At 39.2% G+C, this 25,792-nt stretch overlaps 1 protein-coding gene across 1 annotated transcript in view; it reads right to left on the reverse strand.

Annotated features, from left to right (window-relative positions):
• Positions 1 to 25,792, reverse strand: part of FARSB (phenylalanyl-tRNA synthetase subunit beta) — a 66,800-nt gene that overhangs the window by 19,535 nt on the left and 21,473 nt on the right. The window contains exons 10-16 of the mRNA XM_059055241.2: positions 25,180 to 25,231; positions 23,327 to 23,388; positions 22,847 to 23,054; positions 22,253 to 22,333; positions 17,962 to 18,054; positions 14,115 to 14,232; positions 1,616 to 1,771 (exon numbers count right to left, since the gene is read on the reverse strand). Coding sequence (XP_058911224.1) covers positions 1,616 to 1,771; positions 14,115 to 14,232; positions 17,962 to 18,054; positions 22,253 to 22,333; positions 22,847 to 23,054; positions 23,327 to 23,388; positions 25,180 to 25,231 — 770 coding nt within the window. The remainder of the gene's footprint in view (positions 1 to 1,615; positions 1,772 to 14,114; positions 14,233 to 17,961; positions 18,055 to 22,252; positions 22,334 to 22,846; positions 23,055 to 23,326; positions 23,389 to 25,179; positions 25,232 to 25,792) is intronic.

Raw genomic sequence — 25,792 nt, forward strand, 5'->3', positions numbered from 1 at the left:
ACTCGCCTCATCAGCTTATTGTGAAAGCTGGTATGCAGTGGTCACTCCCCCTGGAGGTTCCTTGACAGCAGGATCTGTGTCCTACTTATTCTGTCTTCTTGAAGCTGGTCTCATGACAGGGGAACTTAGAGGCTTCTGAGAAATATGTCTAAGGAACTTACTGAGGCAGGAGAGTCATTATATTAAGACACTGGTTTATGGCTTATAGAAACATCATTAATATAAAAGTTACATGTAAAAGTATCATATCCACAACAAATTATGCTCCAATCTACCATTTCAGCTCTCTGCAACCTTTCAAATAAGAAAAAAAATTATATCTCATGTATATGGCATAATCTGTTTCAGGAAACAGGTTTTTATTCAGCTAATCTCTATATGTAATAAAATTTCTGAGAAAAGACTCTGTATAGAAGGTTAAAAAAAATGTGTCACATCAGCTTTCAGGTTGCCATTAACTTGGATGACCAGATCTTAAAGCAGAAATTCTAGAAGAGTCAACTGGTGAACGAGTAATATAAAGCCACTATAAAGATAGGCAACTTGGTCTTGTGGAAAGAACACTGGGAGGCAGGTGCCCTGGGTTGCCCATCTGTGACCCAGCCCAACTCACTTAGCTTGCCTATCCTTGGCTCCTTCACTTGTCAAATCAAGGAACTGGACTTGATGAACTCTAAGACCCAGTTCCGACACTCTAAATTTCTATAAGCATCACACATATCTTCACTGAATGATTACTAATGAGAGATGTGGTAGAAAACGGTAACTCCCTGCAATATTTAATCTTTCAATTTTATTTAAAAAAAAGATAACTCCACAAATCTTCAACCTAAAAAGGCCATATATTTAGAGTTACTGCATTTTCAAAGAAGTTTCCAAATTGAAAAAAAAAATTGAAACAACAATAAAAAAACAATCTCTGAGGACTGAGAAAAATAAAACTAGGGGAAAACAAAAATATGTCCCCCCAAACCTCACACCACTATAAGTACTGCTAAATAACACTTTGAAAAAAGTGAACGTTCCAACAGAAATTTAAGATGCCAAATAAAGTTATAAAATTGTCAGGTAAACAGTGGAAATAAAGTGGTAAAATGTTTCTTTCAAGTTGTCTCTGGATCTCTTGTCTAATACTGATTCAAGCTATAGGGATATGAAAAGCAAAAATTTCAGAATTCCTCAGACAACAAGAAACTAGTATTTTAGGAGTATATATACACTTTAGTTAGCCTGACTTCCCACGTCTCTCTTTTTTCTTCTTTTGCCTTAAAGGCTTCAGGCAGGAGTCTCTGAGCTCAAGTCATGAGTTTTGGTTCTCTCAGCTTCCAGTTTGGATTGTGGGTTGGCCAATGACTTGATGGTGCCAGTAACTAGGGGTTACCAGCACTCAGCTGGAACAAAAGTATACTGTGTGGCACTACAAGAGCTCTGAAAAGCATCTTCTCAAAATGCTGGAGGGAAAAAGGATATTTCTAGAAAATGCTGACAATTAAGTGCTATGAAGCTCCATCTCCCACCTCCCTCCTAAATCAAAAGCAAAAGAACTTTATCACAAATAAGGCTTCTCCTCTTCATTATGGGATCACTGACTCTAGACGCAGCTGATCTGTCTCACCTTCTGATGCTTTGATCACATATCCTCCCTTCTTTTCGCCAGCAGGCACATCAAGTAGCTGCATGATTCTGTCCAGAAGCCCATGGATTATCTCAAACCCAGGATTCTTGTTGTAATAAACAGCACAGAGATGCCTGTAGTTTCTTGCACCTACATCTGAAAAAAAATAAAAGAACTGGTCACGAGCCTACACTGACCATCACTTAAGAAGCTGATTTACCCCAAAACATAAACTCAAGCAAAACCAACAAAAAAGGAAACCAATTAGAAAACATAGAACCAATCAACCTCAGAAAGATAAGATAAGATGGTTTTTCTGACCATGAAATTCCCTGAGGTGTTTTTACTTGGGGGAGATGCGGAAAACCCTCAATGCTGGCCCAGGAACAGAAAGGCTTCATTGTGGTACGAATTGGTAAAGAATTTAGTAACTTTTTTCAGAGCCTTAAAATGTCATACTCTTTTATTCACAATACTATCCAAAAGAAATAATTCTAAATACAAAAATGGATTCATGTAGAAAGATATTACTTCTACATAAAGCATTATTTCCAATAGTGAAAATGAGAAACAACCCAAATTGGGAAATGGCTACATAAAGTACAGCACAATCACGCAGCTAAAAGGCATCTTTATGAAGATTTATCATAATAGAGCTAGAATACTTACAATAGTAAACAAAACAAAAAAAGGAGGCCACAAAGTTCAAAAAGAGTCAAAACTAAGTTATACTATCTAAAGAATATACACAGGTTGAACAACTATGTAGCAAATGACTATCACAAAAGTTAGGATAGTGATTGCTCTAGGTAAAGGGAAGGGTCTTAACTTGGATGGTTACACTAGTGTCTGTTTTATAATCTCTTTGAACTGTTTATGTCATATATACACATCACAATTAAAACATGAAAAAAAAAGCAATTTATGAAGAATCACAGCTATGTAAATATAACCATGAGCCAAAAAACTCCATGCACAGGAAAAAGAATGTAAAGAAATATACCTGAATGTTAACAGAGGTTCTGTTTGGGCAGGAATATTTTTTTTTCCCCATTTTTCCTTGATTAGTATATTTTTTCTACTTTGAAAATCAGGACAAACTTATACAATGTAATATTTTTTTAAAATAACTGCAATAATCCAAGTGAACTCTAATGGGTGACTAGATAAACTGGTTCACCCATACAATGGAATACTACTCAGCAATAAGGGAGACTTGATAACTTAGATGAATCTCAAGGACATGAAGCTGAATGAAAGAAGCCAGTCTTAAAAGGCAATCTAAGTGGAGAATATAAGTCCATTTATATGACATTCTGGAAAAAGCAAAAGTATACCAACAGAGAACAAGATAGTGGTCGCCCAGGGTTAGATGTGGGGGAAAAAATGTAACAAGGTGGGACATGTGGGTTTTGGGGGTGACAGAACTGTTCTGTATCTGCAGTGATGGCTACAAAAATTTAAAACTCATTTTTTTAAAACATCTTTATTGGAGTATAATTGCTTTACAATGTTGTTAGTTTCTGCTGTATAACAAAGTGAATCAGCTATACGTATACCTATATCCCCATATCCCCTCCCTCTTGTGTCTCCCTCCCATCCTCCCTATCCCACCCCTCTAGGTGGTCACAAAGCACCGAGCTGATCTCCCTGTGCTATGCGGCTGCTTCCCACTAGCTATCCACTTTAAATTTGGTAGTGTATATATGTCCATGCCACTCTCTCACTTCATCCCAGCTTACCCTTCCCCCTCCCCGGGTCCTCAAGTCCATTCTCTACGTCTGCATCTTTATTCCTGTCCTGCCCCTAGGTTAGTCAGAACCATTTTTTTTTTTTTTTTTTGAGATTCCATATATATGTGTTAGCATATGGTACTTGTTTTTCTCTTTCTGGCTTACTTCACTCTGTATGACAGACTCTAAGTCCATCCACCTCACTACAAATAACTAAATTTCGTTCCTTTTTATGGCTGAGTAAAATTCCATTGTATATATGTGCCACATCTTCTTTAACCATTCATCTTTCGATGGACACTCAGGTTGCTTCCATGTCCTGGCTATTGTAAATAGAGCTGCAATGAACATTGTGGTACATGACTCTTTTTTGAATTATGGTTTTCTCAGGCTATATGCCCAGTAGTGGGATTGCTGGGTCGTAAGGTAGTTCTATTTTTAGTAAAACTCATTTTTAAAGAAAGAAATGCATAGCATATAAAGACAGACTCAAATTCAGTGGAGATCATTTAACTTTTTAACAGGTAGATATACTTGTGGCCCTTTAATAAATTCTGGAGGAGATCACTGCTCTACACAATGAATGAATGTTGGCTTTGTTTTGCCTTTCAAATCAGGAAAAGAGGAAGAACAAACTAATATCTATCTGGGAGAACAAACTGAAAATAAAAAGCTGCTTCATATTAGCATGAATTGAGCAAAAGTTCTTCCACAGACTTATTCCCATACCGTAATTTGCACAAAATATAGAATGTCTTTTGCCTTCCAGATATCCAAATAAACAAATGAGTATTTTAAAACACTGTACTTTACTGCTAGTAATATAAAAGTTAGCCAATAAATGGGGTAAAAGGAAAGGGAAACTTAGTATCCAGAACTTAGTATCTTTTTATCAACCTATCTGCCATCTTAATTCTCAAGACAATCATGTAAGCCAGGTTTTATTGTACCTATAAAGTGGATAGGGAAAATAAGATGGGGAAACAAAAAAGTTCAGAAAGGTTTTGCCCAAAGTCAAGCTAACTGCCTGGAGCTAACTGTAATTAATTACACAGCTAATAAGTTACAAAACCAGGATTTGACCAGGACTGTCTAACTCTAAAATCCATGCCCTCTCTACTATACAGCAGAAATCTCTAAATCTCTATAAAGGATTTACATGAAATCTCTAAATCTCTAAAGGACTTAGATGAAAATAAACAATATAAGGGCAAGCTTATAAATGAATATATTCTTAGTATAATCAAAGATGTGAATTCTTGGGCTTCCCTGTTGGCGCATTTTTTCAGAGTCCGCCTGCCGATGCAGGGGACACAGGTTCGTGCCCCAGTCTGGGAAGATCCCACATGCCGTGGAGCGGCTGGGCCTGTGAGCCATGGCCACTGAGCCTGCGCGTCCGGAGCCTGTGCTCCGCAACGGGAGAGACCACAACAGTGAGAGGCCTGCGTACCGCAAAAAAAAAAAAAAAAAAAAAAAAAAAAGATGTGCATTCTTGAAATGTTTTTGATATGATACACAGATGTTTTCATTTTCAAAAGTTTTCATATTTAAGAATTGTAGTCAAGCAACTGAAATAAATTATTTTTAGAAGTCAGTTAACTAAAGTTTCTAGCCATCAACAGTATTGTAACTCATGGGAAGTACATTCTGAGCTAAAGTTTGGACTGAACATACATAGAGAAATAACTGTTCTTGCCATGTAATATTTCTTAGCACCCACTATGTTCAAAGCACTCCACTCTAGGTATCCCTAGAGGGTAGAGGTCAAAGCCAGCATAGAGCCTGCACAGACTAAACCCGCAACACTTATTTTCTGAATAAAAGAATAAAGCCTGGAAAGGAAGCTAAGCATACACACAAAAATCATTAAACAAGGCCAGGACAAGACAGTGGCCACATTCTAAGTCAGCACAAGAGCCAGCTGGTGTCAGAAAATGAGTACTGTGCCTCTGTCACTCTCCATCATTTCCATGTGCAACAATAAAGTAACTTGGTACCTAAAAGCTATAATCGGAGGCGTCAGAATAAAGATTAATATTAAAACCAGGCAGGCATCAAACGTCACTAAACCAACCACATGCATTAACTAAAATGAGGGGCCTGATTGCTCTGTAGGAACACACACACACACACACACACACACACACTCTCTCTCTCTCTCTCTCTCTCTCTCTCTCTCTCTCTCTCTCTCCTCCTCCTCTCCCCCTCCTCTCCCTCCCTGCTCAACCCCTCTCCCCACCCCCCTTCCCTTGAAGGGAAAAAAATGAAATGAAACAAAACTAATTTATCCCTTTCATATTACGGACTTGCTCCTGGGTATCTCTGCCATGTGGTACCCATTTGTTGGTGTCACATGCTTCCACTTTAACACACAGACACGTATTGAAACCACTTTGTAGTCCCATTTTTGCTGTGAGAGAAGAGTCCAACAGTAACGCCATCATTCAGAGAGCTTAGCAACACAATCTGGAAGCTCTATTCTGGTAACCTTTGCCTTGGAATACTTCTGTCCTGATCTCCAAATTATGTAAAACTTGCCTTTCTGATAAGAGGAGCAACATCTGGTTTAAAGACTTAGAATTAAAAAAAAAAATTAAGTGATTTTGATGATCAGAATAATGAAGTTACAATAAAAAATACAGGACTTAAAAAAAATTATACTCCATTCAAGAAAGGTTTCAGGATGTTTACAGCACACGCATATACAATAATGAGCTATATATTTTTAAACTCAATTTTGCAGTATTTTAAGGAAAGGCCACTGACTTTTAGGGATTTATACTAAACCCACCATAAGAATTGGATTAAATACATTATTCAGGTGCCCCCTCCCAGCTCCCACCACTGATTGGCTGGTTTTTCACATCTCTCCCAAGTGCTACCATTCCCTCCAGACTTGCTTCCTCACATCTTGCTAAGACATTCCCTCTGAATTAGCTGGGTTGAATTAAAAGAGAAAATAACCACATACTCAGTTCCACACAGAATTTCTCCTTGGAGAAACTGCTAGGCATAATAAAATTCCCACTTCCTAGTATTTTGCACTGAGAGACCATATTACATCACAGGAAGTTCATTGACTGCATGCTGCAAAATAAGAACTATTTAAATTTCATGCCAAAACTAGGGTTTGTTGGAAATGCCTCAGTTCTTTATAACTCAGTTAACAGACCTCTTGTGTCATGCCATCAAACAATTCTGCTTTTTAAATAGGCCTGCCAAGTATGTCAGCCTAAATTACCAGTGTCTTTCACAGACTTCAAAGTACTGCCCGGAGAGGCTGATGTAAACCACCCAGAGAAGGGGTGGCTGGCTACGATTCTGGAAGCTGAAAGAACATGCCAAATGATTTTATAAAAGAAGAAAAAAGGAAAAAAAGTGATATGTGATGTCCCTTAGTAAATGACTATCACATACAACTCAAATTTTTTGAACAGTCTTCTGCTTAGTGTAGATTCTCTCTCACCAAAGTACCAATGCTTAAAAGCAAATTAGGGGTGTTAGGCAATGTTATCATAAGTGGCACAGAATGCAAAAGGATAAGAGTCTTCAAGAGAAGCTTTCCATCTCTATTCTCACATTCACCGAGAAGCCCAAATGAAGACACTAGGAGAGGGCTTCCCTGGTGGCACAGTGGTTTAGGAGAGGGCTTCCCTGGTGGCACAGTGGTTAAGAATCTACCTGCCAGTGCAGGGGACACGGGTTCGAGCCCTGGTCCAGGAAGATCCCACATGCCACGGAGCAACTAAGCCCGCGCACCACAACTACTGAGCCTGCACTCTAGAGACCGTGAGCCACAACTACTGAGCCTGCGTGCTGCAACTACTGAAGCCCACGTGCCTAGAGCCTGTGCTCCACAACAAGACAGGCCACTGCAATGAGAAGCCCGCACACTGCAACGAAGAGTAGCCCCCGCTTGCTGCAACTAGAGAAAAGCCTGCATGCAGCAAAAAAGACCCAATGCAGCCAAAAATAAAATAAAATAAATAAATTTTAAAAAAGAAAAAAAAGATGCTAGGAGAAAGCCTACTGGGAAACCAACAGAGCTCCCAGGGCAATTGGTGGCTGATACTGAGCTTGAGAAGAATAGCCTGTCCAAGCTCAGAAAATGAAACAAATCACCTTGATTTTTAGTCTATTCCATCTAACAAATTTCTTTAATATTGGTACCCATGAGACTAGTATAGCTTATATTACAAATTTTACTTATCTTCAGAAGAAATTCAGAGTAGGCCTTAATGATTCACGAAAGCTACAAGAATCCTGTCAAGACATAGACTTTAAAAATTAGATCTAATATGGGAGAACAGGAACCTTTCTTTACACACTCTTGGTCGGACTGCAAATTTGTAAAAAATCCTTTTTAGAAGAGAATTTGACAAGGTAGCAAATATTTAATATGCATACCTATGGACTGACCAATTCAATTTCTAAAAACACGTATTTGTATAAGGGTACAAGGATATTCATTACAATAGACATATTTTAGCAAAAATCTGGTAACAATCTAAACAGTCATCATAATAGTTTGAGTCAATAAACTACCGTATATCCATATAATGAGATACTATGCAGCCATTAAAAAGAATGAGGTGGACAGAATATGTTCATAGGAAAAAAGTACAGAAGACAGAAAAAGCATAATCCTATTTGTGTAAACACTAAGAAGAATTTACCTGTATCTGTGGCTCTATAGAGAAATGTAAAACATACGGCTGCATATGCATAGAATGTTTGGCAACTAATTCTAAGAGTAGGATTTGGGAGAAGTTGGATATGTGTATTTTTTTTTTTAATGTGAAAACAACAGAATTACTCTTAATACATGTTTGTGAAAGTTCTTAAAAAGATATGACAAATACATTTTCAATTTTAAAAACAAACATAATAAAACCCAAGAACAATTTTCCTTAAAACACTTCTATATTATGGCACTGAGGTAAAGACTTTTCTTTTTTTAAATAATGCTGAAAGCCAAGAAACAAATGTGAGGAAAAATCTATGACCTTCTCAATGCATGAAGGAAAAAGTTACATCCTTGTGAGTTGGCTTTTATTTCGTTAACATAAGCCTGGAATGGATTTTTATCTATTAAAAAAGTACGATATTCAATGCATGACAGAGCACATTATACTCACGTTAGCAGATCTTAACTATGTGAACCAAACGTACTAAAATAACTTTCTATATTAAAAATGATGGTATTCACACAGTTAAGATGCCATCACATATGCGAATGATGCTACTTCAAATACTGTTAATGTCAATGCTCCTTACACCCATATTTTTTGGATTATTAATTGGAAATTCTACATGCCGAAAATATGAAGTAGTAAAATCAAACTAATCTAGACTGATGACATAAGCTCTCTTCAGAAAGCCACATTCCACATGTGGATGTGAGATAATCTTCCATTATTTAATGGCTGTAGAATTAATGGACAATTTCTCAGAGCTGAAGTATTTTACAAGCTCATAATGAAAATGCTTTCATTGGGCTTTTTATCAAGCAAAGAATTATACAAAAAACTACGAAGACTGGACCCCTAGACTTTAGCAGGTTAGAGAATAAGACAGATACATGAAAGGTACAAACCGACTGCAAACAGAAGGAACAAACCAAATCATAAAAGAACAGTGAATTAGCTCTGTTCTATGCGGCCATGGTGGTCCCAGGAGGAGAAAAGAACAAGAATCTTAAATATACTAAAGTTTAAAAAATTAACTTTAAATTTAAAAGTTTAAAAAAAATTCTAGATTTCCATATCCAAACTAGGCAAGGTAAGAAGTAGATCTTTCAGATTTAGAAAAGCTTCAGGGAGAATGAGAAATTTTAGCAACTATTTAAGCAGCAGTTTGGGGGACAGAGGAAAGGTGGCTTGTTCCAGGGCTGCAGCAACGCTCTGGAGATGCAGGAACGACCTGAGCAATACAATAATTATTAAAACCCAGTAGTTTTAAAATTATTAAAAGGCAGTAGTTAAAACTAAAGGGCAGTATGATTATCGGGGTTCTCCACCCATAAATGTCAAACTGACAACTGGATGATTGTATCATGCTAAATTTAAAACACCCTATATACTTGCTTTACGAAGCCAAAGTACGTCTTCCTTCTTAGGCTATCATTCCTTTTAAACTTAGATTCAACCCCATGATGCATTTTCTCCTGCAGAACATTTCTGTAAGCTTTTAGGCATCCTGGCAGCTTCAGTGACCACTGTGGAATAAACTGTGACGGCAGAATTCAATCTGCATTTAATAAAAAGCCAGAATGCTGGACTTTGCAAAATATAGTTGCATTTCTGGGCATGAAGATTAGAAATTCACAACTGCTCCTCTGAAGTTAATTTTTTTTTACTATTTTGTTGATAGTTTCTCCTCTACACTGAAAAGACAAACATAACAACTGAAACCAACCAGTTACTCACACAGCAGCCCCATCTGATAGCTTCAGCACAGCCTCTACTGGACTTCCCTGCTATAATAAAGCTGAAAATTTACCCCACAGCAGAGTCTGCATTCAACTTCTTGTTCCAAAGACACCGCCACTGTGCCCAACAAAAGGGATAAATCAGCTTAGTCCCTCGAGTCATGACTAATTTTTTAAAACGTTGCAGCAACTTCAGATCTTACAATTCAATAAATGCAGTGACTGGCTCGGCCTCTAAGAACAGGACTGTGTCTGGCTCAGAGTGGAAATCCTCATACTTGAGGAGGGTGCCTGAGTCCCTCACCGGGCAGCCTGGCCTGACAGCCTCATGACATGGATGGCCAGTCAGAAAGTCCACATTAGCATAAGAAACTGTCCGATAAGGTCAAGCACAAAAACACCGGCTAGTAGACTTTCGTCTACTCTTACAGGAACGCAAGTCAGACCGAATTTGTGGAAGGCATATTGAAATCCAACACAGAGTCCTCTTCCATTTCCATTTTGGAAGATACACTTGCCTACACAAAACCGTGAGGCTGAGAGTCTTAGGTTTTCCTTATTGTTATGAAACAAGTTAGTGGCAGCTGTCACTCCCCTCTCTGTGCTATCAGGGCACCTTGTACGCTCCCTTGGCAACCTTTTCTCTCATGTTCCAAGCAGCCCCTGGCAAAGAAAAAAAAACTAAAAGATACTTTCTCCCAGTACAACAAATGAGACTGTCTTGCCATACATCTCCACCCCTTTTAAACCAGCAGTTTGAGTACTGCCCTCACTAGTGAAAATTTGGGACATTTTCATAGTCCCTAGAAAACTGCTCTGTCATTTCACTTTTGATGGTCTAGATTTTTTTTTCTTCAAAATTGTTTCATTATTTAGGAGGAAATGGCTACTGTAAATCCAACAGAGAAATGGTTCCTGGTTTGAGAGATGGTAAAAACATATATGCTCAATTCACTGAAAAGAAGTGGGTGATGAATTGCTCAAAAAACATTCCTGGACTTCCCTGGTGGTGCAGTGGTTAAGAATCTGCCTGCCAATGCAGGGGACACGGGTTCGAGCCCTGGTCCGGGAAGATCCCACATGCCGCAGAGCAACTAAGCCCGTGCACCACAACTACTGAGCCCGCGTGCCACAACTACTGAAGCCCGTGCGCCTAGAGCCCATGCTCCGCAACAAGAGAAGCCACTGCAATGAGAAGCCTGCGCACCACAACGAAGAGTAGCCCCCACTCGCTGCAACTAGAGAAAGCCTGCGCGCAGCAACGAAGACCTAACACAGCCAAAGTAGAAAATAAATAAATATTAAAAAAACACAAAAACACAAAAAAACCCCAACATTCCTACTTTCTTAAGTAAATTCCCACATTAGTACGTTTTGGTTTTCTTTTCCTAAAAAAAAAAAAAAAAAAAAAAAGTGCACAACAGAAGAAAAACCAATTAAGTTCAAAGTTAGGGTAAAAATGAGCCCCCCAAGTGCCTTAGCAAGGTGATATTAACCCTTTAATGGCCAGCAAAGGTTTTTCAATTCATTCTCAAAGAAAATTTCCAGAGACCAAGAAGCTAGGTATTAGGCCTTAGGGATTGCCAATATGCTGATAGTCAGAGCAAGCACCAAATGGCACTTATTACGTGGCTGGAACTTTTCAAAATACATTTAATTTTTACAAGTCTACTGAAATAAGCGCCACCATTATTCCCATTGTACAGATGAGGAAACTGAGGCACCAAGAAATTAAATAAATTGTCCAAAGTTAAGCAGCTGGTGTGTCAGAACCATGACTCAAACGCAGGCGCTCTGGCTGCAGAGTCGCTCATGGAACCGCGGTGCTGGGCTGCCTCTCCTGCAGAGTCCTCTCTGTACACCAGATGACAGGCAGGGAGACCACAGGTCCATATTTAGAATAATCCATCAGAAAAGCTTCTTCGGTTATGAAATAAAATCCAGGCCTACCTCAACAGGAAACACACTCCACATAAACTAAAGCAAACCTATGTTTTCAAGATGGTAGACTTACTGAGTGCATCGACCTCCTCTTATTCCCCAAATCCCATTGATATGACAGAAAATTTTTAAAGAAAAACAATAAACCATGATGGTGTAAGACAACAGGCAAAAGTAATATCAGTTAAAAATGGATTGATGTGGAAAACAGAGCAGAATAATCGCAACTAAAATCAGGTATAAAAGAGGTTTGCTACAGAGATAAGAACTACTCTTCTTGATGAAACAAAGTGTAGCAGAAAGACAAATCTCTGAATTAAAAAGTACATGGATGGGGTTTCTGGAACTATCACCAGAGCAATTTGTTAAATGATGGCCTATAGCACTTGTATTTAAGAACAGCTCTCTTCCAACCTCCAAGCATGGGCCTTCCCAAGAAACACAGAGAAAAAGAAAGCCAGCAAAGGCACCTCTACCCAGGACCGCAATACAGTAAAGCGGTGTTCCATGCCTACAGCGAAACCCTGCCTGTGGCAACTGTGGGGACCGCAGCTCGCGCCCCACCCTCACCGTCCAGGCTCTTAGCTGCCTGCTTGTGAGCATGCCCAGCCCTGCAGGGAGCCTTTGCAATTAGGGAAGAGTCCTGTTGCTGAAACAGTATTACAGAACTTTTGAGGAAATCTCGAGTAATTAACCTAATCCTATATTTAGAAATATGAAAGGATCACCAAGGGTCAAAACAACGTAAAACTCAAAGAACTAGGATGAAAGGTAACAAGTCAAAGTTAATAGAAAAAACTGACATTGGAATTACAACAAATTCTCAGTTATCTATACCAAAGGATGATTTGAGGTATAAGAACCCTCAAAACTGTTTGTAGCTGGCACTGAAAATGTTTTCTGATTTCTATTACCGCAGATTTATCACCCAAGGAAAATTCTACATAGAACTTTTATTCTCTAAGGATATAAGCACTGAGACCAAAATTCTGGCCCTAGCTCTAAGTCCCTTATTTTATGCAGCCTTGAGCAGATTACCACTTCTCTGTCTTAATTTTCCAGTATATTAAATGGGGACAATATTTTGTCCCGTTTGCCTCAAAGAGATGTTTTAACAATCAAAAAAGAAAAAGTACCTTAAAAAATTGGGGGAGGGGAAGCAAAAAGCACCACACGAATGCAAGGTGACACTTAACTGAAGGCAGGCTGCACAGTGGGGCCAGAGGGAACCCAGCCTAGGCCGAAAGGTCTGCAATGGACAGTCCACAGGTGCCTTTACAGAATCTATTTCCTAAGACAGGCCAGTCTACAGTCAATAGTTCCTGGCTACTTTCTAGTAGTTAGAATGACGCCATGTTGTCCTCTTCAGGAGAAACTGAGGAAAAGGCCCCCTCTTTTGTCAACTGATTCAAAAGAACACGTTCTGAATTCTGTAGAGTCTGGAGTAAGACTGAATAAATACTGCTAGGACTTCAACTGTTAAATCCAGGGAATCAAAGAAATACTGCCAGTAATTTAGTCATTTGAGCGCATTACTCACCAAGAGAGACCACATATGCAGCTCAAACAGTCAGTCAGACTTATATAAGTTGAAGACATGGAGAAGTCTGAACGAGACAGGCTTTCTTGGCAATCAGGTTTAAGGACTTACTAAACACATAATATATTTATTAAATAACAGCTACATTCCAAATATTAGACAAAGCAACTTGCTGTACTAACAAGTCCAGACCATCCTCAAACGAAGCAGAAACTGGTAAAACACATTTACAATCGCTGGTACAATAGTAATATGAACAGTCACTGTTAAACCAGAATAGTAAGATATCAAGTACGTCAAAATGATATGCATATAAATCCCATGACGTAAGAAAAAAAAGAAATACTCCATAGTGCTTTTCAAGTTGAGGTTTTAATAGGGCTCTTCATAAATATTATTGAATTCTCTGTTAAAATTTGCTTTCCATTAAAAGTAAGAGATATTGCAATCAAATATCTGGCCCTTGCTTGGATTGATTCACATAAATCAGTCATGAAAATTAAACTTATGAAATAATTGGGAAAATTCAAACACTAGCTGGATATTTGATGATAAGATATAATGATGGCATTGGGTTATTAAAAAATATAGCGGTAGCCCTTACCTTTCATAAATACAAACTAAAGTGTCTGTTGATAAAATGATGTGATGTCTAAGATTTTTACTAAAAGAATATGAGGAAGTGGATTGGAGTATAGATGAAAGAAGTCTGGCCATGTGTGAGCTGATAACTCTTGAAGGTGGGTGCTGGAATCACAGGAGTAATTACATTATTTCTTCTATTTTTATATCCAGTTGAAGTTTTCATAATAAAAAATGCTTTAAGTATACACATCAAAGGTAACTCATTCTTACCTCTGCTAGAATCTTTTATTACAATGTCAGAGATTTCAAACAGTTTCAGAGGAAGGGGCATCTTCCGATTCGCAGCTATGGTCTTGAGGAGGCCAGGAAGAAGGGTCGTGCGTGCCACCTACAGGAGGAGACATGAAATAGCACTGACCAAATAGGAACCAGACTTACTTGGTTATTAATCCATGGTCTCACAGGAAGACACTTTTGGAAAATGCAATGCCTAAATATCCAAGTCATTTTAAATTTTTAACTCCAGTACTTCATATCCTTCATTTCACAAAGTAATTGAAGTAAATTACAAGAAGTACAAATATTTAAACAGTTTTAACATGAATTAACCAAATTTTAAAAAACTAGGACCAGGGAAAAAATGTAAATGCAATTAAAATACCAGAACAATGAGAAAAACAACACAAATATGTAGGCACTAAAAAACCACACAGCTGCTATGGGCAGGCTGTGACTACAGTTTTCAGCTTAGTAGCCAAAACAAATAGGAAAACGTATAGTTATTTCATTCTTAATATTCATAAGAAATACACATTCCAATTCTTAAAAAAAAAAAGGGCAAAACTTCCTCTGCTTTTGTCTGTGAAATAAATTTCTCATTCTAAGCTCTATGAGGTACGTTAGCTTTCAACACATCATGTTACCAGAATGGTTTTATGAGCAACGGTATTACATCTGCAGTCAGACTCCAACACCATTATCTTTTGTCCAGACTCTGCATGAGCTTCCTAGGATGATTTCTCTGCTTCTACTTTGCCACTTTATAATCTAGTATTCTCCCCACAGAGTGACCCTTTAACACCTAAATCAGATCATGGAACTCTCCTGCTCAAAAACGTCCAATGGACTTCCGTCAGATTTTGAATAAAACCCGTGCCCTGCATGGGGCTTCATGTGAACGTGGCCCTGGCTCCCTCTCCAGCCCCGACGCCTGCGGCTCCCCCCTGGCTTACTGCACATGCCCCAGCCACACACCGCCATCAGGATCCCATCCCAGGCCCCCACACGCGCTCTTTCCTCTGCCTCATACGTTCTTCCTCTAGATTCATATGTAACTATCTTACTTCCTTCAGGTCTCTGCTCAAAGGTCTACATGGTCCTACATGGGCCTGCCCTGCCCACCCTGGCTAAAACAGCAGCCCCTCTTAGATCCTGCACATGTAACAGTAAGCCCTTAAAAGAACTTGCTAGATTGTGTTGAGGAAAGAAGAGAACACAGGGACCTCTCTGGTGGCACAGTGGATAAGACTCCATGCTCTCAATGCAGGGGGCTCAGGTTCACTCCCTGGTCAGGGAACCAGATCCCACATGCATGCCACAACTGAGGAGCCCGGGAGCCACAACTAAAGGAGCCTATATGCTGCAACTAAGGAGCCCACCTGCCACAACTAAGACCCAGAGCAACCAAATAAATAAATAAATATTTAAAAAAAAAAAAAAAAAAAAAGAAGAGACCACCTTTCCTACTATATTCACTCTACCAGAAAGCTGCTATTAGCCTTCAACTCAGTGCTTTCTGAAATATGGGTCACTTTCCCAACCAGAGACAAAGTGCCCAAACCATTCACAGAACAAAACTACAATGTTTAAAGAAAGCTTAACTTACTAGAATAGAAACAAGCCACTTTTGTAGATGACTTTTTTACTTTTTTTTTCACTTTATTTTATAGATAAGATTTATTTATATTTAAAAACTCACAGCAATAAAAAAATTAAACCTGAATCAGATCAAGCTCCTAGATCTAACTTCAATTTACTGAAAATATAGGGGACCACAGGAACATAGTCAGCAAAATCCGAAATGTGAGAACTCTACAGGATAAGTGACCCAGTTTCTTCCACAAAGTGAAAGGGGCAGCGGGAGAGAGGAAAAGAGATGAATGGGTGGAGGAGCAACCTGTGGATTAAAAGACACTGAAGAAGCACATCAATCAACTTTAATGTATGAACCTCATTTGAACCCCAAATCAAACAAACTATTTAAAAAAAGACACCTGAGAAAATTTGAACAATAATTGGATATTTGAGGATATTAAGGAATACTATTGCTAATTTAGGGGGATATGGTAATTTTCTATAATTGTGTTTACAATAATTAGAGTAAAATTTTACATACTTCAGCAAATAACATTCCTCTTATTTCATCCATTCTCTAGTATAACTACTACCAGAAAATAGCCCAAAGTTAAGAATTATGCAAAAGAAAGAATAAGCTTAGACAATAAATTGAGATACAAGACCATGAACAACTTACACTTATTTTAACCATAAATAAATATAAACCTGTTAGCCACACTGGTAATGGTAGGACGTATCTGTTCATAAAGGAGGAGTAAAATAGAGAATCTGTCAAATCTAAAAGACAGACTCTCATCTCTTATGTATTTAATGCAGAAATATTGAGTCTTACGTGTGCTGAGCCACAGCTATTTAGAGGCACATTTAATGTGTTTCTGATTTGTTTTCCTTCCACTTATATAAAATAGATACGATGTAAACCCTAAAGAACATAACATTACCACATTGTAAGAAATCTATCAAGCTTGAGAAATAAAACTGGGAGAAAAAGAAACACTTGGAAAAAACTCAAATAAAAATCCATTAAGATTTACTGAAAAATAATTTCTCTATCCAAATGCATCTGAACATCTCTTATTAAAGAGAACACCTCAGACGTCTTAGAAAAGCTAGTGGACATCAGAAATCAAAATATAAAAATTATCACAATCCTTCTAAACTAGCGTAAAGATTCTTCAAAGTTCTGACGCTGAATATGTAGAAAGAATTTATGTATTTGATGCATATTATTAGCAATTAGTTCTTTAGTCTAGCTCTAATCTGCCACATTAGTACGTAGCTCTATACATTAAATCTAACTTTAAAAAATCTAATCTTAACATTTTTAGAACTTTTAGAATTTTTAGAACTAATCCAGACACTACTTTTACAAAAGTGAAAACCAAGATCCAAAGAAACTATCTCAAATCAGAGTTCATGTATTATTTTCTAATTAACTTGCTGAAAAGCATTTCCTTCCAATTCTAAGATTCCCCTTGATTCTAGAAGACATGATCTTCTCTTCTCTAAAGCCTGTTTAAAAAACCACTGAAATGCATATACAAGGAAAACAGAATGAGCTTATTAGTATGAAAGAGATAAGACGATTCAAAGTCATTAATAAGCAAAGATGCTATAACTTTGAAATGCTGTTTTTATAGTTAAGGTCCGAATCTATCATGTAAATCACTTAACGTTTACTATTAAGGGAGTATCACTCTCATTTAAATATTCCTAACCTCCACATGAAACTGCCAATAAACTAGACCATTACAATGAAAGGCACAGTCAGCATAGTCCAGAACTGGCATAACGACTTATTTCGAAGTAAAAGACTTAATGGCGGTACTGGAAACAGGTGTAGTTTCACTTATTACAAATGGATGGAAAAGAGATGAAACCTGAAAATAGTACTTAAAAAAAAAATCAATTGTGAAATGGAAAGTTCAGACTAGAAAGGCTGGGCTAGGTATAGATAGCACAAAGCAAGTAAGAACCACCTATAAGGTTAATCAAGAAAAGATTATAAAATATTTAAAGAATTTTTGTCAGCAATGTATGTAAGAACCACCTATAAGGTTAATCAAGAAAAGATTATAAAATATTTAAAGAATTTTTGTCACCAATGTATGTAAGAACCAAATATAAACCTATCCAAGAAGAAATTCTAAAGAAGCTCTATGATTTTGCCATTTGAGATAAAATAACTGAAGAGACTTTTCATAACTCATGTACTGCCTCTCAGTTTTTACCCAAATTCTTAACTACTTAAAACCCTTACCTGAAATTCAGCTGTTTTAGGATTACTTATGAGGACTGCCTTTGTTGCAGAGATCTCCAAACCCAGTTTATCAGCAATATCTTCTTGGGAGCACTAAGAAATACATAAAAATAGATCAATATGGAAAAGCCATGACTAAATCCAATATAAAAAGGCATTTAACGCTGTAACAACTTTTGATGGCCTCATGGCAATGTAGATTATATAAAGTAAGCTAAGAATAAGCTGAGTATAAACATATATCAATTAAATTCAGGTCCACAGCAGATGCAATTTAACATTAATAATTCTCTTACAATGAGTTCTAACCATGATGCAGAGCTAAAGTACATTTTTCACATGCAGCTGGTGGTATAACCTGTACTTGGGCCCCCCTAAGCTAGCCTCCCATTGACCTTACCAGTCGAGTCTCCTACAATCCCCTACTCATTCCCTGAACTGTACACTTTTCCCTACCTTTACCTGAAATGCCCTCCCTGCCCGACATGCTGCCACGCCGCCCCCTGCAAGATTCTACTTAAAAGACATCTCTTCCACCACTTCCATAAAAATAACCCTAAGGACTCCAGTCAGAAATCCTCTCTCCTTCCTTGGCGCTCATAATGACTTTCTGTTTTGACTACTATTGTAACCTCTGCAGAATCTGTACTGACTTGTGACAGAATGGTGGGACTAAGAGCAGAATTCAAATGGCCTCAACTGTGTCATTTAACTTCTGTGCACATGTGCTTGATAAAGCTCTGGGTAATGAGCAAACTCCTAAGCACTCACCCACCAAAAAGAGAAAGATGCCTGTCACCCCCAAAAACCAGGATGGTAGGCAGAATTCTGAAAATAAAACTCAATGACTGTGAGATCCAGCAAGTCTTTATCTCAATGACTATGAGATAAAGAAAATACAATACCTGGCACAAACTAAGTGATCAAAAAATATTAATGGTAATTAATGTCATTACTAAGAATAAACAATTATCACATATATTAATGTTAACGTTTGAAAGAGTTTAAAACTTAACATGAAAACTGAAGTACCATCAGTTACTCTTTTCTGTTTTCCAACATTAGGTTGCAAAATAGAAAACTGTCCTCAGGACTAGTGGTCTGTTATATCACTTAGAAAAAAAGAATGGCTTGAGATCCATTTTATGCCAATGCCAGTTCTAATGACTTGTGCCTTGCTCTTTCAGGAAGGATTCTGAAGACACATCCAGGCACAGCAGAGAAGAGCTCCCTGCACCACCACAGCTGCAGCAGTGGAGAATCGCAGCAGGCATGCTGAGAATAACCATTTTTTCCTCCATAATATGAAGGACTTTTAATAACAAGATTTAGACATAACGTGACCAATTAGGAAATGCAATTTACATGACGCAATCTATTCTCAAACAGAACTAGTACTGTCTGTATCAAAGAAAAAGGCCCCATAGACACATGGCTACACAGCTAGGTATCTGAGTGACCTTGCACTTTATCATGATGATGGACCATAAGGGATCGAGGTAAGAAGCAATTTAAATCAGGTATCCTGAAGTAGCAGTAGCTGGTATACAGGATGAAATGTTTGTAAGTGTTAATATTTATGTGTTTATTTTACCCTTTTTTTTTCTTTTTTTGCGGTACACGGGCCTCTCACTGTTGTGGCCTCTCCCATTGCAGAGCACAGGCTCCGCGGCCATGGCTCACGGGCCCAGGCGCTCCGCGGCATCTGGGATCTTCCCGGATCGGGGCACGAACCCGCGTCCCCTGCATCGGCAGGCGGACTCTCAACCACTGCGCCACCGGGGAAGCCCTATGTGTTTATTTTAAATAAACACATTTACTTGTTAGAAAAAATAGAATAAGTACACAAAGCCCATAATTTTTACAAATATTCTTAAATAAGGCTAAAGTAGGTTTTTAGTTTTAAAAGTGAGCTAATTTAAATGAAAATATTACAACTGGTATGCAGATATAGCAAAAATCATGATGATGATATGTGAATTACTTACACCTGGGAAGTCAAGGGCTGGGTTTTAGAAAGAAAAGGGCCGTTACTCTTGTGCAAAACTAGATATAAGGCTCAGTGATGTTTAGGTTTGCTTAGAAAGCATGTGATTTTATAAATACCTTTCATGTTGAAGTCCCTATAGGAAAACTGTTACTACAAATCTGAAATACTCTAGCACCTAATTCTGACCCCCGCCCTGCCCCGCCCCACTGAGATAAAGTGCTGAAGTGACCTTGGACAACTGAACAGACTGTTTCCGGCACTCCTGTTGGGACAGTTCAGTCATAGGCCTGGGGTACAGACAGACCTGTGCTGGAATCCCTGGTCCACAGCCAACTGGCTGTGCGAAGTGGGACAATTACCTCAATTAACTGCTGTGTACGACAGAAACACCTACTTCACAGGGCTGCACTGAGAGATGGAATCATGTACACAAAGCCCTTTGTGGAAGACAAACTCTCTCTGCAGAGTAGCTACTTGTCAGGAGGCAGAGAACGTGCTCCCCCTTAGATGCGTGGGGCTACATAGTTACAAAATCAACTCCTTTGCCACTTAACATAATTATAAAAACTAGAGTACATTTCTAAAAAACAGAATACATTTCTTATGCTATTTTTTGTATATCGGTTCACATGAAATCACTGTTCCTCTTGACTGCATATGCATATGTGGTACATATATGAATGACATGGTACTCAAACCTAGCATTCAGTCTGACATAACAGAAAAGCACTCCTCAAGAAGTCAAAAGGCCAGATTCTGGTCATGGTTCTCCTGCTGTCTGTGTAAACTTTGCTGGGTGTACTTATCCTCTCTTGGCCTCTGGCTTCCTCACTGGTACAGTGCCTGGCATGTAACAGATGTTCCATAAATGTTGTTGAATAAAATATTTCTAGGGCTTCCCTGGTGGCGCAGTGGTTGAGAATCCGCCTGACGATGCAGGAGACACGGGTTCGTGCCCTGGTCCAGGAAGATCCCACATGCCGCGGAGCGGCTGGGCCCGTGAGCCATGGCCGCTGAGCCTGCGTGTCCGCAGCCTGTGCTCCGCAATGGGAGAGGCCACAACAGTGAGAGGCCCGCATACCGAAAAAAAAAAAAAAATTTCTAAACCAGAAAAAAGGTGTTGGGACTTCCCTGGTGGTGCAGTGGTTAAGAATCCACCTGCCAATGCAGAGGACACGGGTTCGAGCCCTGGTCCAGGAAGATCCCACATGCCGCGGAGCAACTAAGCCCGTGCAGCACTACTGAGCCTGCACTCTAGAGCCTGAGAGCCACAACTACTGAGCCCGTGTGCCACAATTACTGAAGCCCATGCACCTAGAGCCTGTGCTCCGCAACGAGAAGCCACTGCAATGAGAAGCCCGTGCACCACAACGAAGAGTAGCCCCCCCTCACCACAGCTAGAGAGAGCCCACTCGCAGCAAAGAAGATCCAACGTAGCCAAAAATAAATAAAATAAATTATTTTTTAAAAAAAGATTAAAGAAAAAGGAAGGTGTTGAACTAGATCTGGAAGGTCCCTTCCAATAAGAACATCCTGTGAATTACAGAGGCTCGATAAAGTGACGTGAGAGAGGCTGCATCTCCTCACCAGCCCTCTGCGTACTGTTGTTCGTGATTCCCACCACGGCCTTCTGTAAACACCTTAAAAGACGGAGACGTTTAGAGCTGGAACTGCGGTGGGGGGGAGCTTGCCTGGTTGTTTTGGTTTTTGCCTTGCATCGTTAAGCTGAAACGGACTTGAATAGCCAAGAAGTACACTGTGGGCACCATAGCACAGCTCAGCAAGAGAGAGAAAGAAACTACAAATTGCAGACACATTTCGATATCTTCAAATGCTCGATCTGCTGGGGGAGGGAGATTTCTGTCTGATTTTGTAATAAAACTCATTTCCTGACTTAGGCCTTTCATGTCAGCTTTTCAACTCAAAGCAAATGTCTGTGAACATGTTCAAAGACGAAGTAACAGGCTTAACGTGGAGCAGTCCACAAGCCCTTAACCGGGGCGGCATCTAGTGGGTACAGCCACAACCAAATTAAGACTAAAAATTCTAACTTAATAAATTTGGTTACAAACTTCATTGTGAACCCTCAACAATTCCATGAAACTCTAAAATTTAGTCCTTCGTGCTTTTCTGTGACTGAAAAAAAAAGAGATCTTCATTTCTTTACCAGAAATCACACAATCTCAGGTAACAAAGTGTTCTTTGTAACTTTTTATAAATTCATATAAGGAATCACAGAACAAGTAATTCGGAGATTCAAAGAAAACCATCAGCAGGGCACAAAACGCATGTACAACATACCAGAGCAAAGGTAAGTGCCTCAGTGAATCCAGCAGCTGCCATGTCGTGTCTCAGGAGTTCTGTGAGTTTATTTAGGGGAAACTGGGGGGAAGAAATTATTTCACCTCAATAAAACTTCCCACTTTTTTTTATTAAAAAAGAGAGATTTATAGAAAACTTGCCACTTAAAGGAAACCACCCTTCCATTCTAACATGCTGCTCATCCCACCATTTCCCCACCACACCGACCCCTCCCCATCACCTCACTACCCCAACACTCCTACCCAGACGTACAACCCCCCCGCGCTTCCACCTCTCCCACACGCCACATCTGCCTTCAGGCCCAGGATCAGAAAATGAATCTCCTACTTAGAGATGCAAGGAGGGCTCCAAACTCGAAACCTGTCTTTCTTCAAAGAACTAGTCACCCCAGGTTTTCAATGGACTCTAATCAATCGGGCATCTGTTTTGCATCCTCTCCACAGCAAATGCCTCTCAGAGCACAGCATGGCCAGGACTGCTTAATTCCTATGTTCTGTTTTTCTCGAAGCCTTCCTGGCATTCAATAATCAGTTTCTAACAATAAGGAGTGTTTATTTAAGGGTGCAATCTTACTTGATTAGCTATGGTGTATGTTTTCGGGAGAGTCATCTGAATGTTGTTATATCCATAAGCAATAGCTGCATCTTCTATGATATCACAGGCGTGGATAATGTCAGCTCTGGTCGGAGGGATCTCAATTTCAATCTGATTCCCATCGCCTATGACTTCTGACTTTAAACACATCCTGGTCAGAAGCTTGGCAAGATTTTCTGGAGTTTCTCTGAAATAGGAACGTACAAACCATAAACTTCACTGGATTATTTTAAACATGTTTATATTTTGTTTTAAAATATGCTACGACCTGAAACCTGTCTTTGTGAATTCCAATAGACACCAGACATCCTAACTGATGTTCTATTGTCACTTATTACTCTAAAGGGATATCAAAATTCTCTCCAAGCATTTTTTCAGGGAAAATTAAGTACTCATATGTGTACTTCATTCTTGAATTCTCTTCAACAGTAAATAAAGAAATAAGTTTTCAGAGCATACCTGATCCCAACTTTTTTGTTAATTAGATCAGCTCTCACCATCTCCTTTCGATAAGCCAGTTCCTTAGAGAGAAAAAGAGTTTGAGAAGCTGAAATCAGTCCTGCCAGATACAGCATTAGCCTCTTTCTAATTCAATTCATTATTGTTATGGTTTCATTACCATCCCAAGAAGTTGTCATTAGAGTCAGATATCAGAAATAAACTCAGTGCGCTTCAGGACATAATCTGCTACATTATATTCATATATGAACATTCTACTTGCTAGACAACTGGAACTGCTTGGAAATATTATAAAATGCCAAACATTTTTCTCTTTTACTTGGTCAATCACCATTCTCTTCAGCAAAAGACTACTGCATCACATCATTTCTAAAATGCTTACAAATCCTGCTGAAGATTTTCAATTTCACCTCATGCAAGTAGGTGTTTATGACTAAGAAAGAATAATTCATGTGCCATATTGTACTATCCATCATACTAAATCTAAAAGTGTTATGAAGTCATTCCTTTCCTATCATTTTTTTCAGGTGGGGAAAAGCAACTATGCCCCAGTCCTAGCTATCAATCTGCTCCAGGAGACAGCCAGGCTGGGAACATCTCATGAATTAGTACTCACTCTCCTTCAAACAGTACGTAACTCTACCATGTGAGATAGGAACAAACACACATAAAATCCAGGCTTTTCAGCAACGGTGGAAACATACCTATGAGTATTTATCACAAGATTACTCTCAAAATTGTAACCGCCACTAGCAAAAAGGCCATAAATTTAAAAACCTGTTTGGACTCAGGTAAGGACAATGGGCTTGCTATTCAAAATGCAGTTCTCAAAGCAGAAGCAGCATTATCACCTGAGTGCAGCCACCACCATGTAAAGAAGCCCAAGCTAGCCTGCTGGACAAGAGGCACTTGACCTGTCCACCTCATTGCCAAGACGCAGGCATGTCAGTGCGGCCATCCCAGGTCATCCAGCTGCTAGCCTAGCAACCAGCTGGAGCCTAGCAGAGATTAGCCCAGCCAGTCCTGACCAGAACTACCCAGCTTACCCACAGAATCATGATATAAACAAACGATCGTCGTTTGAAGTTAGTAAATCTTGGGGTGGTTTGTTACATAAGAAAAGCTAACCGATAACAGCAACTAAAATCAATTTTTTAAAAAACTGCTATTGGGACTTCCGTGGCGGTCCAGTGGTTTGGAGGGCTGACTAACCTTAAAAGGGGTGAAACTATAAATTACCTAGGTACCTAGTTAATAAGGGAATAAACCACAGGAATTATGGCCCTATAACGCTGTGGTATAAGGTAGTGGGTTGGGAGTGAAGTGTGGTATCATATAGTGTGTTGGGACTGTCTGGGCTTAATCCTAGCTCCACCACTGAATAGTAAGAGGCAAGCTATTTATTTTTATTTTATTTATTTATTTATTTTTTTTGTGGTATGCGGGCCTCTCACTGCCGTGGCCTCTCCCAATGCGGAGCACAGGCTGCGGACGCGCAGGGTCAGCGGCCATGGCTCATGGGCCCAGCTGCTCCGCGGCACGTGGGATCCTCCCGGACCAGGGCACGAACCCGTGTCCCCTGCATCGGCAGGCGGACTCTCAACCACTGCGCCACCAGGGAAGCCCGAGGCAAGCTATTTAACATCTCAAGGTCAAGGGCCTAATGATAGCACCCACCCTCATAGGGTTACTGTGAGGACTGAGTCCATGTAATACACACAGTACAGTGCCTGGCGTGTAGGTGGGTGGACGCACAGACAGACAGAAAGACCAAAAGCACCCTATAGCTATTATTATTAATGTTATCGCTGTTGTCAAAGTCATCATCACCAAGTCACTTCTTCTATACTCACTGGAAAGGTATGTAATTTTCCATTAGGAAAAACTACCTCCGCTGCTTCAACCCTGAAAACAAAAATAAAGCCAGAAATAAAATTAAATGTAAGTAAAAATAAAACTTCAGGGGAAAAAAGGGCCATAAATTCTAAAAATGTGTGTGGTTAACAAAACTTTCACTTGGTCTACAACTGCAGCCTCAACACATTCAATCTATCCACATTCCAACACTGCTGTCTGGATTAATCCTCCCATACACAACATTACTATTCCATTTCCTGGGGTTCCCATGTCTCTTCAGGCAGCACCCACTTAAGAAGTTTATCTCCCAGTCCTGCAAAGCATGCATCCTTGAAGAACACCTTGCCAATACTGACACACACATTCCAGGCTTTACCAGGGTCACGCTGTTACACAATGAAAGCTGACTGACACAACCACTCAAATGCAAATCAATTTAAAAAAATAACCAACACTGCCCATACAATTTCAGTCATGCTTTCTACAGTTATACATTTATTTTGAATTATAATACTCTAGAATAAGCTATGATGCTAGTACACAGTAAGGGCCATATAGGTTTGATAAGCAATTTTTAAAATAAAAAAGTAGCTTTGGAACAAATACAGT

This window comes from Kogia breviceps, chromosome 2 (assembly GCF_026419965.1).
Source record: "Kogia breviceps isolate mKogBre1 chromosome 2, mKogBre1 haplotype 1, whole genome shotgun sequence".
NCBI lineage: Eukaryota > Metazoa > Chordata > Mammalia > Artiodactyla > Physeteridae > Kogia > Kogia breviceps.